Below are 13,289 nucleotides of genomic sequence, written 5' to 3' on the forward strand. Positions count from 1 at the left end.
AAGGCAAAGGGAATCCAATGGATGGATTAATACTTATTCCCCTTTGGGATATTTTTAAACTCCACTTAAATAAGGATCAGTAATATAATGACATGCTAATAAATTTTAAGAACTTCTCATGTTTTAAAGAGATACACTCTACCACATAATTAAGCAACATCACATTTGGAGAAGAGAAAATCATAAAATCATTCTAGAAGACTATCTGAAAGAAACTCTTGTTGCCACCAAATATTTGATCATTTAGTTCAGGCTCAGAAGTTGTGCTCCTCCCTCCTAGCTAGTAGTCTCTTATTAGAGCAATGTTGTACAGTGCCCTCATTTCACCCACTCATGCTGTGATACTAGTAGCCTGAAAGGAGTTGATGGGTACCTCCTGAACAGAGGTTTCCCTGCCATCACAGTAACAAACTCCAGTCCTCAACACTGGGCTGAGGCACAGTGTTTGCATTAGGGGGGCAGGGGTAGTGTCCACTGAACACCTGGTGTTGACTGTGTTCCTTCAAAGGCTAGCTCAATCCAGCACCATGTTTACATGCAATAGTGCTCTCCCTTCTACTGGGGAGGGGTTCACCCAATTTCTCTTTTTTGTATAGAAGGCATATCTATTATAGATTGATATTTATACTTCACAAAATGCACTTTTATCAGATGCAAATATAGCAAAGGATAGTAATGTAGCCTGAAAACAAAGGGAAGTCTCATCAGTGAGCAGATCCCAGGAGGCTTTCTTGTCTATGTATTTGCCCATCGATGCTCTCTAGTACCACCCTGCATTGGTCACATCTGACCTGATACTCCTGTTTGTAGTTGGATACTTTTTTTTTCCATTTTGACATCATAGCACTAAATGCATTTGGGGATGGTTAAAACAAATTATTGTAAAACATTTAAATGGTCAGTTTAAGGGGAAACAGACTAGTTTATAAGAAGATAAGAGATAGAGAGCCAGACATTGGCATATAATAGTGACAAGGTCTCATGTGGCCCACCCAGAACTGGTGCAGATAGCAGTATGTTCTATTGTTACATCAAGCAGCTGCTCCTCTCAGGGTGGTGAAATTGGGAAAGAGACCAGCACAGAAAGACTTCCCAGTCTCTTTCAACTGCTTTTGAAAAAGGTAAAGTCAAGTTTATTATTTCTAGAACTTTTTTTTTCATTTGTCACTGTATTTATGTGATTCACCTCATAGGAGAACCAAACTTCACAAAAAGTGTAGGCACTGCATTAGTGTTGAGGTAGAGGATGTTTTAGGTTTTGGGTTTTGTATGTGTGTGTTTGGTTTTTTTGGTTTAGGATTGTGAGACTACTAAGATCAAGTAAGAAAAAAGTCAGTGGTAGGTCTCTGTGATATGAGCACTATAGATTCCCCTGTTATCACTAATCACACAAATAACAATTCTGAGAAGTAGGCTATAAAACAAAAATAAAGGCTAATGTTTTCTGTTTTCAAATAAACCAAAAATAAAAACTGAAAAATGTGAATTTCCCCCCCAGTTACGTGGGAAAGTAAAGCAACACCAAATAAAAGCCCACAGCAGCTTCATCTTTAGGATAACTCAGAGTACATGTGAAAGAGAATGATGTGCTAACTAAAATACCTCTTTCAATATTATACTACTACTGTTAAAAAATGCGGAATAGGTTTGGTAATCCTTGTTCCAAAATGCAATTATTTTGAAACCTAAGCAGTTGATTATATGTTTTGCAGTGAATGAATTGGTGAAAACCATCTCACTTTAATGGTACCAGTGATGATAGGAAACCAAAGAGAAGCTGTATGATGCTCCTGTTTGACTCAGTTGCAGGGTGGATTGAAATTGTTCATTTGAGACATTAGTTTGCCATCTGGGGGAGAAGTTGCTCACTGTCAAGTATATCATATACAGTCCTAGCTAATAGACCATTTCCTCATTGCAAAGCAGGCTACAGGGTGGAGTGGCCAGTTCTTCTATCAAAAAAATGCATATGCACATACATAATAAGGCTTTGGGCCAGTTTTGTCATCACTGTGCTCCAAAGGAACATGATATTTTTCAATATACTGTACACATTAAACACACTCTGCTGTAAGATGCTTTACTTTTTAAGTGGTGTCATTTCCATTGTCTCTAGAATGACAAATACTTATAGATTATGAGTTAATTTTTGAAAGTAGATCCATGAGTTGTAAATAGATCTGCCTTACTCCTCTTTGATTCTTTCTGAACATGTTCTCTCTCCTTTGTTTGCAAAAATATGTTTGTTTGGGAGCAGTGACAGTGATTCCTTTCTCGGTAAATGAACTTCATCTGCTTGTGGTAGGAAATGTGAGGAGAGAATCGGTGTCTTCTATGGCAAACTGAGGAAGCGACAATATACCACTGTACAGAAATGAATAAAAATTCCTATTTGTACTGTCTTTGTAAAGCAGGGTGAAAGGAGGTTATGCTTTTGGTTAAGAGGAAAGAAAGTAAAACTGTGCTCGTTTTATACCAGTGGCTTGTTAGAATCTTAGTACTTGTTGGTCTCAGCTGAACTCCTTAGATTCCTACAGCAGACAGGTTGAGAGCTCACTACTGGAATCCAGGTGTCAGCATGTCACAGTGATGGAGCATCTGCTCAATCACAAGCAGGTTCAGTGACTCTGCAGTGGCCAAGCCAGCCATTCACTCTTAGCTTCAAAACAATCATTGATGTTGAAATATACATATGTGCTAGAGAAACCTATACATAGTAGAAGGTAAAGAAAAATCACAGAGTGAAAATGATGTTTTAGATGGGGAAAATGTTGAGAATTTAACAGAAGATTTTTTTAAGTTGCAAGTTCAGATCTGTCATATTATTAAACCTTTTTTCTATTGCAACCAATTCTTAATTTTCCACAGTAAAGGAACTAGATACTAATGGCATAATTTTTAAATTACTGGGTAATTAATCCAGTAATAAGTCATAGGGAAGCCAAAAATGTAATTCTGTGTAAGAGTTTGAATTCAAACTCTAGAGTTACCATTGAGAGTGTTCAGCTCTGGTCCACAAAGTATGGATAATAATGATCTGTCATGTCGGCTTTTTTGCCCTGCAGTTCTGTGAGCCTCATCTGTTAAGATGCAAGGCAAAGTCAGCAGTTGCACTGGGCAGCAAATATACTTGATCATTTTAAGAGATTAATGTGTTTGGGACCAAAACTTCCTATTTTGGAAATTTCTGGATCACAAAAGGGTGGGGTGTACTCTGGAGCAGTCATTGGTTGGTGCTGTATTGTAACCATTTTGTACCAGTCCCCAACTTAGGAAGTGGGCCCTAGGAATATGCTGAGGGTGCTGAACCATTGGGGAAGGTGACTGTAGCCATATGGAAGATAAACTATGGGGTTTTCTGCAAAATTTCCATCTGAGGATTTTTACATTTAATATTTTTTTAAAACACTTTAAAGTGCAAAAAAATTAAGTGTATTCTAGTTGCAAGTGTGCACACATTTCAAATGGCTTTATTTTTATTGTGCAAAACTGTTGAACACATGATGGTGCACAAATTCTTTACATGTAAGGAGTCTATGCATTTTACAGTAACTTCTTTTATGACTGGGTAATGAGACAGTTACACATTCACCTGCCATTACTGAGTGCTTTCGTTTTCTTTACAGTTATTATGAAGTTGTATTTATTTTATACACATAAGGTTTCACTTTCCTGATGCCATAATGTTTACTTCAGCCTGTTGACCTTTCTTTGTGTATCTGCATGTTGTACTATGTGATGAGAATGAATGTAAAGGACGTGGCAACTATAATTGGTTTTTGTAAAGGGCTGGTCACACATGGATCTGGCTTATGAATGCATTTGGGTTGACTTAATAACCAGATCACCTTTTCTGAAATTTAGGTGTGAATACCAAAAGAAGTGTTTTCTTAGCAAAAATTAATAGCTGGTTCTTTTTTTTTTAATGTAGGAAAAATAAAGTTGATTTTTTTTCAAAAAAAAAAAAGAGAATGGAAAAAGCAGAAGAATCTAGAAAACAATTTTCAAAATAAAAAGAGGAAATTCTACTGATCAATAATAAATAAGTGGACTAAATTCCCCAATCAAAAGATACAGAGTGGCCAAATGGATTAAAAAAAAAACAAAATCCAACTGTATGCTGCCTAACGGAAATCCATTTCATTTGTAAAGACAAAACTAAAAGTGAAGAGTTGGAAAAACATATTTCACAGAAATGCAAAAAAAAAAAGTGAACAGCTATATTTACAGCATATTAAGCAGAGTTAAAGTAAAAAACTCTAAAAAGCAATTATGAAGGTCACAAATAAAATAATAAAAGTGGAATGAAGTCATCAAGAAGAAATACCAATTGTTCACATAGATCACTCAAAAACGGAGGAGTCAACTAAATAAAATGATCATTAGCAGAACTAACTAAAAGGACAGATAGACTCCAGTAAAATAATAGTTGAGGACTTGAACACCCTACTTTTTTACTGAATAGATCATACAGACAAAACATCAGGAAGGAAACATGATAGTTAAAATATAATAGAGATCAAATAAACATAACAAAGATTTATGAAAAATTTCATTCAACAGCTGCAGAATTCTATTCTCTATCATTGGTACATGGAACCACAAATATAATCAGAATAGCCGAGAAATACTGAACAAAGAAAAACAAACATGGAGGCATTACAATGCCTGTTTTGAGATATAAATGAAGCAATAATGTGAAAAAAGCATGCTAATAACATGAAAATAGACACAAAGACAATTTGAATATAAATTTTAAAACTTTAAATTAACATACAAAAGACTCCCAACTGATTCTCCACAAAGGTGTCATGAACATATATTATAGAAACAACTGCAACTTCAATAAATGGTACAGGAAATACTGGATATACATATGCAGAAGGATAAAACTAGGTAATTATCTCTTCCCAGGTATGAAAACCTACTCAAAATTTAAAAGCACATAATTAAATGACCCACAAGTGTGAAATAGTTAGAGTAAGTCAGAGGGAAAACATTTCAAGAAATTTGTGTAGGCAAAAATATTATATGGTCAAGAATCCTAACACCAAGTCAAGAAAGCAAATATAGATAAATGGTAATATATATGAAACTAAGAAGAATTTGCACAGCAAAGGAAATGATCAAGCATGTTAGGAGATAATCCACAGAAACATTTGAAAACTGTTTCACAAAGGGCTAATATCCAGAATGTATAAGGAACTCAAACAAACTCAACATCAAAATAAGTCATCCAACCAAAAATGAGCAAACCACATGAATGCCAATTTGTGGAAACAGCCAAGATGCCCCACTACTGATGAATGGATTAAGAAAATGTGGTATTTATACACAATAGGATTTTACTCAGCCACAAAGAAGAATGAAATTTTGTCATTCGCAAGTAAATGGAAGGAACTGGACAACATCATCTTAAGCAAAGTGAGCCAAGCTCAGATGCTCTCCCACATATGTGGACTTCTGACCTAAAACAAATGCAGTAATATTATTGGACATGAGTCACATGCTAAGGGGAGAATGCATACAGGAGGAATAGGGAAAGGTTGGAAACGCAAAACATAAAAGTGTTTGATATGTCCACTATAGTAGAGCAACTAAAGTAATCTTAAATTGACAGAGGCCACTATGGGAATGTGACTTAGAGGTAGTGAAGAGGTCTAATAGAGATGAAGCAATTTGGGTTGTAATACACATATGCATGGAATAATGCTAGGAATCTCTCTGTATAACTATCTTTATCTCAAGCTAGCAAAAATGCTATGTGAGTCTTTTTCTCTCTTAAGCTCTTTCTTCAACAAAAGTGGAGAAGGGGGCAGAACAGGTTGTGCCTGGAAGTGAGGGGATTGGGGAGAGAGAGGAGTGCAGGGGGTAAGGAGGAGAGATGGCCCAAACAATGTATGCACATAGGAGGAAATGATAAACAATAAAAAAAAGATTTTTCTCATTTGAAAGACTTAAATCTTGCCAAGAATTCTTCTCTGTGACTCTTTTTTCCTGATTGGATTATGATTTGATCTATACATTGGGCAAGGATTTCATAAAAATCATAAATTCTTAAAGACTAATGAATTATTAATTTGCAATGGCTTTAGTAGTCTGGGATACTAATTGCACAAACTGGAAAATTGAAACTGAGACAAAAATTTTCTCATCACCAATATCTAACAGAAAAGCAAGCTTGTGTGAAAATCAGTATTTTTTTTAAAGTTAACACCAGAGCATCTGTAAATTAAAATCAGAGAAGAGGAGAATGTGTAGTTTGGTGAATAAGATTGTTGTAATTTCAAAATATGAAACAAGCAAATACTTCTAGTGAACAACGTATGCTTGGCACAAACTAGATTCCGCCAGGACATAATTTGAAACCTTGGTAATTCATTTGCCCCACCTGAGCCACAGTTTTCACAAATGTAAAGTAAGATGGAAACATTCCTATAGTTGTCAGTATGAAACCACCGAAAGCTCTTAGCAGTGCTTTGCAGACTGCTTAGCAGGCTGAAGGCATTAGTAGTGGTGACTACTTCTTGTCTTTTCATACATCTGTATTTCATATAGGTCTGTATGAGAAGAGCAAACTCATCCTATTCCTCTCTAACTGATAGAAAAATAAGAAAAAGAAAAAGGATAATCTTCCTGGAGAAGAGTCAGTATTAGATACATTTGACACTGATGATAATTCTGATTAATATTCAATTAGAAATTGATGGTTTTAAATATCTTGAACATCGATTAATAGTCATATACACGCTATGTGAAAGAATACAGTATATCCAATAGTGACTAATAGAGTATACATAAAATATACATATATGTGTGAATACACACACATATCTAATTTGAGAATTCCTATATGTGCCACACTCCCCTTTTCTCTCTGCTTTCTACTCTCATATCACAACAGTGTCCTACCTCCCCAGTGCAAAAACCCCCAGGTGCTCTCCTCACTCCTCACTAACCTGCCTTATTCATTCATACAACTGCTTCCTCTTTCAACTTGGTTTTTCACTGTCAATTTTCCTTAAAGTATACAAATCATCAAGTGAAAGCAGAAATTGAAAGTTTTGAGTTCGATAGAATCTCCCGTATGAGAGGGTGTTTCCCCTCTCTTGGTAGATATATTTGGAAGTGAGGGTATGTCCCCACTACAATGATGTAATAGCATCTGTAGCTAAAAGAAAACAGAAAGCTGGATCCCTTTTACCCTAGAGGCTATTAAAATATTTACCAAGAAAGAAGCCACCTACTGGCCAAGGCAGCCAAACACAAGGACCAAATCCAGCAATCAGGATTCTTTGTTATGAATTATGTCCCTCTCTAGAGTTAAAAATGATCTATTTACTTTTCTCTAGAACGTAGCAGAACTAACATTATCTCAAAAAACACATTCCCTTGCCCTACAAAACAATGAACAACAACACTTTGAATTTGAGGTTACTCTTTTGCCTGACGACGTCTCTGTTCTATTGATTTCACAATGTAGCCTCTTCTTGCATCATAAATCCCATGCCAATTTCTATTCTTCACTTCCTTTAATGGACCCTTCCAGACAAGCTGTTATCAAAATTATTCCTAAAGTTTTGACCTTGGATCATCGGTGTGTTTGAAATAATTCATCTATCCAGAGTTATTCTCTCTAAAGTTGTGTACATGACCTTAACAAGAATAGAGCTATTTATAGGGCATAGTAAATGCGTTCAAAGACCTTAGAACATTGGTTGTTCTATAGTTAGTATGCAATAATTTTTGTAATTTTTGTTGCTATCATTAGAATTTCATTATTTGCAGTGTTATCCAGATTAACAGCAAAGTTTTGAGATCATGTAAGTCTCCCTTTTTTTTCATTTCTAGGATTCTGAAACCAGTATTTTCATTGCCTGAGTGGATTATTAACGAGGTGCAATGTTCAGGCAAGGCTATATCCAAAACCCTGCCAGGCAGGGCTAGTGTTCTACTAACTGGAGTCAGGTAACTGGTCCCCTGTGTGTTGTTTGTTTTGATCCTCCCTTCTCTCCTCAAAGTTATCACTTCTCCATTAAAAGAGAATAAAGTCACGCGAAGAAAGCTAAGGGAGAACTCAGACATAGCAGAGGCTCTTCTTTGAGCCTCAGTCAGAAGCAGCCGTTTTCCTGGCTTTGTGCTTTTTAGCATTGGCCATCAGTCTTGTTCCTACCATAGCCAACAGTTCACAAGACTGATGAATTGAATTTTGCTAATTTATATTTGCCCTTTTGACAATGAAGGTCAAATTTAGACTATTAGGAAGGTACAAAAATTAAAATGAAAATTTATAAATTAGTAAAGTGTTAAATGTTATATCTCCCTGACTGAATAGTCTGGACCTCTCTACAGTGCATTGATAGTATTAAACAGAGACAGGTGCAAAAACACTACTAGAATCAGCATGACTGGAAAACATCTGGAGGTTACAACTTCCTCTGTAATAAGCTACCAGTGAAGGTCACTGTCATCAATGAATATTGTCTGTCCACCTCAGAAACTACAAGCTGACCAAATGTTCATCATTTAAGTGTTGATTATAAAAATTGTATTTAACATAAAAGAGCAATGGTCTACTAAAAATAAGACAAAAATTGGAAAATTTTCCCAATAACACAGACAAAACAAACAGTTGCTACAAGCATCTGAGAAATCTCAACATTTGACACCTGGGAACATGGATCACTATTGGAAACAAAGGCTCTTCACATAAACACCAGTGACAAGAGCAATGATCTTCTAGGTCTTATTATTTGGGGAACCAAGAAAACCTCAACTTTAGTGAATGAGATCTGAAGTCATTGGGAATAGAAGAGTGTGAGCTTAGGACAATTGTCATTCTACAGCACAGGGTCTAGATGTAATCTGTGAGTGAGCTGGATCTGAGGAAATGACAATGCCTTGGAGTCAACACCTACACACATGTGAAAACAACCAGGATTCAGACTACAAGTAATTGTTGTAGCTTGAGCAGCATGGTTGACCTTGGTAAGAAGATGATGGACACAAGGGGCAATGTCTGCATAAATCCTGACCATGGGACCCCAGGGAAGCACAACCACATGAACCTACATGAATGTGTTCTAGAAGGAGAGAAACACCAAAGAAGATCATTCCCCAGTAATCATCAGCCTCCAAAGGGAATAAAATAGGAACCAATACCATTCTTAATCTTAAACAGTTTATTTTCCCTGAAAGGTATGGCAAATCCCCTCTCAATTGCAGAAACCCATAAGGTTAAGGGACCTGGCTTTCCTTATAAAGGAAGGAAGGTAAAATTGAAGGTGAAGATCAGGAATAAAATTTTTTTTCTGGAACAAAAACTGTTATTTATATATGAAATATATATGTACATATGTATATACAAATATGTGCATGTGTGGATGAGTGTTTACACATGTGTATACATTTCACTTTATGCCATAGATGCTTCTCTTTGGATTGAGAAGTCCATTTGGATTGACCTATCTGAAGTTTATGGGGAAAATTCACTTTCTATGAAAAATTAGTATATTAGACTTATGTTTTAGGCCATACAGAGAACACATAAATGAAAACAAAAAAGGAAGTAAAAGTGTAGAGATAGGTTCAGAAAATGAAAATTATGTTTCCTACTTCTTAAAAGCCATGCATAGACAGAAAGTCTTCACAGAACCTAGGAGGCAAGGTTCACTGAGCTCTCAACTCAGGCAGACCAGCAGCATCTTCAATTCCCCATGGCCCTCCTGTTCCCCCTACTGACTCTCCTGGTGCTGTGCAGCTATGGACCTGTTGGATCTCTGGGCTGTGACCTGCCTCAGAACTCTGTGTTGCTTAGCAGGAAGATCTTTGACACACTGGATCAAATGAAGAGGATCTCCCCTCTCTTGTGTCTGAAGGACAGAAGGGACTTCCAGTTCCCCCGGGAGATAGTGAATAGTAGCCAGTTCCATAAGGTTCAGGCTATGTCTGTCCTCCACTTGATACTCCAGCAGATCTCCAACCTCTTTCACACAATGCACTCCTCTGCTGCCTGGAACATGACCCTCCTGAATGAACTCCACACTGGACTCCATCAGCAGCTAAAAGATGTAAAGACCTGCTTGGTGCCAGTGATGGGAGAGGAAGAATCTGTCTTGGCAACTGAGGATCCCACACTGAACTTAAAGAAATACTTCCAGGGAATTCGTCTCTACCTGGAAGAGAAGAAATACAGTGACTGTGCCTGGGAAATCGTCCGGGTGGAAATCATGAGAGCCTTCTCCTCAATAGCAAAGTTGCATGAAAAGATAACAAGAAAGGATGGAGACCTGGCATCATCTTGAAAAGATTCTCCTTCACAATTCTGACAGCTCAGTCTTGCACATGTACTTTTGGTGATTTTATAGACTCTAATTTCTGCTTTAGTCACATTTCATGGACTTAAATTTAGCAAATGCTGTTATTAAGTACTTTAATAATATTAAGCTAGTATATGTCAAAAATGTTCATTTCAAGGGTCACCAGTAACTGACAGATAATGTGACTGATTTTATTTATTTAATAATTTATTATTTCCACTCCTTTTTCTGTGTTATATTTATAACATGTCTATGTTATGCACGTAAGAACATGTTCATCTTTATATTCCATTTTAATTAATAAAATATTTATAGTTACATATTATTCACTGTGCATCTAGTTTATTAATATGACTCATATCACCAAAGCTTCTTATGTTTCTTATTATAAAACAAACTTATCAACTTTTTTTGTAAACGAAGTAAAGACACAATGGTAATATTTGTTGATATCATGGATCTGTAAATTGAGTAAATGTCAGATCATGGCAATTATTTCAAGAAATAAATGTGACTAAGGAAAGCTGTTCCTGATGTTTGGAGCTCTCAGTAGTAGTGTGAAGGAGATAAACAATAATTACTAATGCTTGTTTTACTTCAGTTAAATGGTATAGAGAAATTAAGAAAAATTATCTCTTACTAGAAGTTTTTGAATGAATAATTCCTGGAGGTATTTTTTTTAAAAAGTAGACTTCCTTTTCAGTGTGCTTTGGTGACATGAAAGTGAAAATTCTGATGGACTTCTGCAGAAGAAAAGGAAATTAATGAAATTTCTGAAAAACAATTTTGAAAGCAATGTTCAAAGGAAACACAATGAGGTATCAGAGAATACAATGAGACCACAAATAAAATAAAGAGGCAATTCATGCCAGGCACAGGTGGCTCACGCCTGTAATCCTAGCTATTCGGGAGGCAGAGATAAGGAGGATCATGATTCAAAGCCAGCCTGGGCAAATAGTGCAGCAAGACCTTATCTTGTAAAACTCTTCAGAAAAACAGGACTGGTGGAGTGACTCAAGGTGAAGGCCCTGAATTCAAGCCCCAGTACCACAAAAAAAGAAGGCAATTCATGATATGAGTGAGAAATTCATCAATTAGAGAGTATGAAAAAGAGCACAGCAGAAATCTTAGAACTGAAAATTAAATGAGAAATTCAGAAAAGAGATGAGTATCAAAATGAATGAAACAGAAATCTTGGGGTAGAAAAGCTCAGTAAATCAAATAAGTTTATATTGACTAGTTAAAGCTGAAAAAAAAGAATTTCTGAACTTGAAGGCAAGTCATTTGATATATCCCAATGAGGTGAAAAAAAAGAAAAGGTAGGAAGGAAGTCAAGAAAGGAATAAAGAAAGGAAAGAAGGATCAAAGGAAGGAAAGATTCAGAAAGGAAGAAAATGAAGAAAGGCTTTGAGAAATATAGGAAACTATTAAACAAAAAGTTTGAATTATGGGCATTCCAGAAGACCAAAGGAAGGGAAGTCATAAAAACCTCTTCAATGAAATAATAGCTAAAATATCCATAACCTTGGGGAAAATGTAGACATCTGGGTTCAAGAGAGAAAAAGGATACCAAATAGATTGGTTTAAAGCATATTATACTTGAGTTGTCAGAACTTCTACATGAAGAGAGATATTGGAAAGCCCCAAGTAAGAACACAGGACCAAGGCACATTTAAGGGAACACCATTAGACTGACAGCAGATTTCTCAATGGAAACTGTATGAGCCATGAGGGAAGGGGATGACATATGAAAAATTCTGACAGAAACAATACCTGCCAACCAACAGCATTATACCCAGCAAAGCTACCATTCAGAAATAAAGGAGAAATACTTTCTAAGACAAATACAAATGGAGGGAATTCACCACCACTCAACCTGAACTACAACAAATACTTAAAGGAATCCTGCATCTGGAAATAAAAGGATGATAACTACCATCATGAAAGCACATAAAAGGATAAGAGTCACTAGTAAAGAAGACACACAAATGAAAAAAGAGAAAATAACCAACCCCTACTTCTTAAGTAAAACACCAGACTACCAACATACACAATAAGAGATAAAAAATGGGACACAGTATTTTTAAACAATAGAACAACAAAACAGTAGGAATAAATTCTTAGTTTTCAATAATAACCTCTTATTTTTTTAGTGGTACTGGGATATGAACTCAGGACTTTGAGCTTTCAAAGCAGGTGCTCTACCAGTTGAGCCATGTCTCCAGCCCTATTATCAATCATAAGCTTTAATAAAAGTGTCTCAAATTCCTCAATCAATGATATAGAATTTTGAATAGACAAAAAACAAAATGAACTATATGTAGCATACCAGAAACTCACTATATGTGTAAAGAAACACATAACCTAAAGTGAGAGTTGGAAAAAGATGCTCCACAAACTTGAAAAGCAAAAGTGAATAGTAATAACTCGGCTTAGATCAAATAGACTTTAACTTAAAAACAATAAAAAAAGAGAAAGAAGGCTGGTACATAATGAAAAGGGGATTAATTCAATGGGAAGAAATAACAATTACAAACACATATGCACTCCGTGATGAAGCATCAATTAAATAAAGCAAACATTAGTAGAAAAGATTTCAATAAAATAATAGCTGGGAACTCTAATACCCCACTTTCTTTTATAGACAGATCACACAGACCAAAAATTAACCAAATTCATTGTGTTTAACTATACAATAGATCAATTGGACATAACACACATTTACAGAAAATTTAAGTCAATACCTAAAGAATCCACATGCGATCTCATTGGGAGGTTCATTAAACCACAAAAGATCCAGAAAAGCCAAAACAATCCTGAACAAAGACAAAGCTGGAGGTACTGCAATGTTGGATTTCAAAAGATTATACGAAGCAATTCTACTCAAAGTACATGGTGGTGTTAAGAAAATTGACACATGAACCTACGGAATATAATAGAAAAACTTAAAATTAACCCACAACATAACAC

The 13,289-nt window shown here is 35.8% G+C and overlaps 1 protein-coding gene across 1 annotated transcript; it reads left to right on the top strand.

Annotated features, from left to right (window-relative positions):
- Nucleotides 1-9,716: 9,716 nt before the first annotated feature.
- On the top strand, nt 9,717-10,304 carry LOC109688794 (interferon omega-1-like). The gene has a single exon (XM_020167391.2). It carries the CDS (start codon nt 9,717-9,719, stop codon nt 10,302-10,304), a length of 588 nt encoding a protein of 195 aa, XP_020022980.2.
- The last annotated feature ends 2,985 nt before the right edge of the window (nt 10,305-13,289 follow it).

The sequence above is a fragment of the Castor canadensis genome, chromosome 13 (genome assembly GCF_047511655.1).
Source record: "Castor canadensis chromosome 13, mCasCan1.hap1v2, whole genome shotgun sequence".
NCBI classification, from domain to species: domain Eukaryota; kingdom Metazoa; phylum Chordata; class Mammalia; order Rodentia; family Castoridae; genus Castor; species Castor canadensis.

Excerpts from the sequence above, each read along its gene's own strand:
- LOC109688794 (XM_020167391.2), top strand. The coding sequence starts at position 9,717 with ATGGCCCTCCTGTTCCCCCTACTGACTCTCCTGGTGCTGTGCAGCTAT.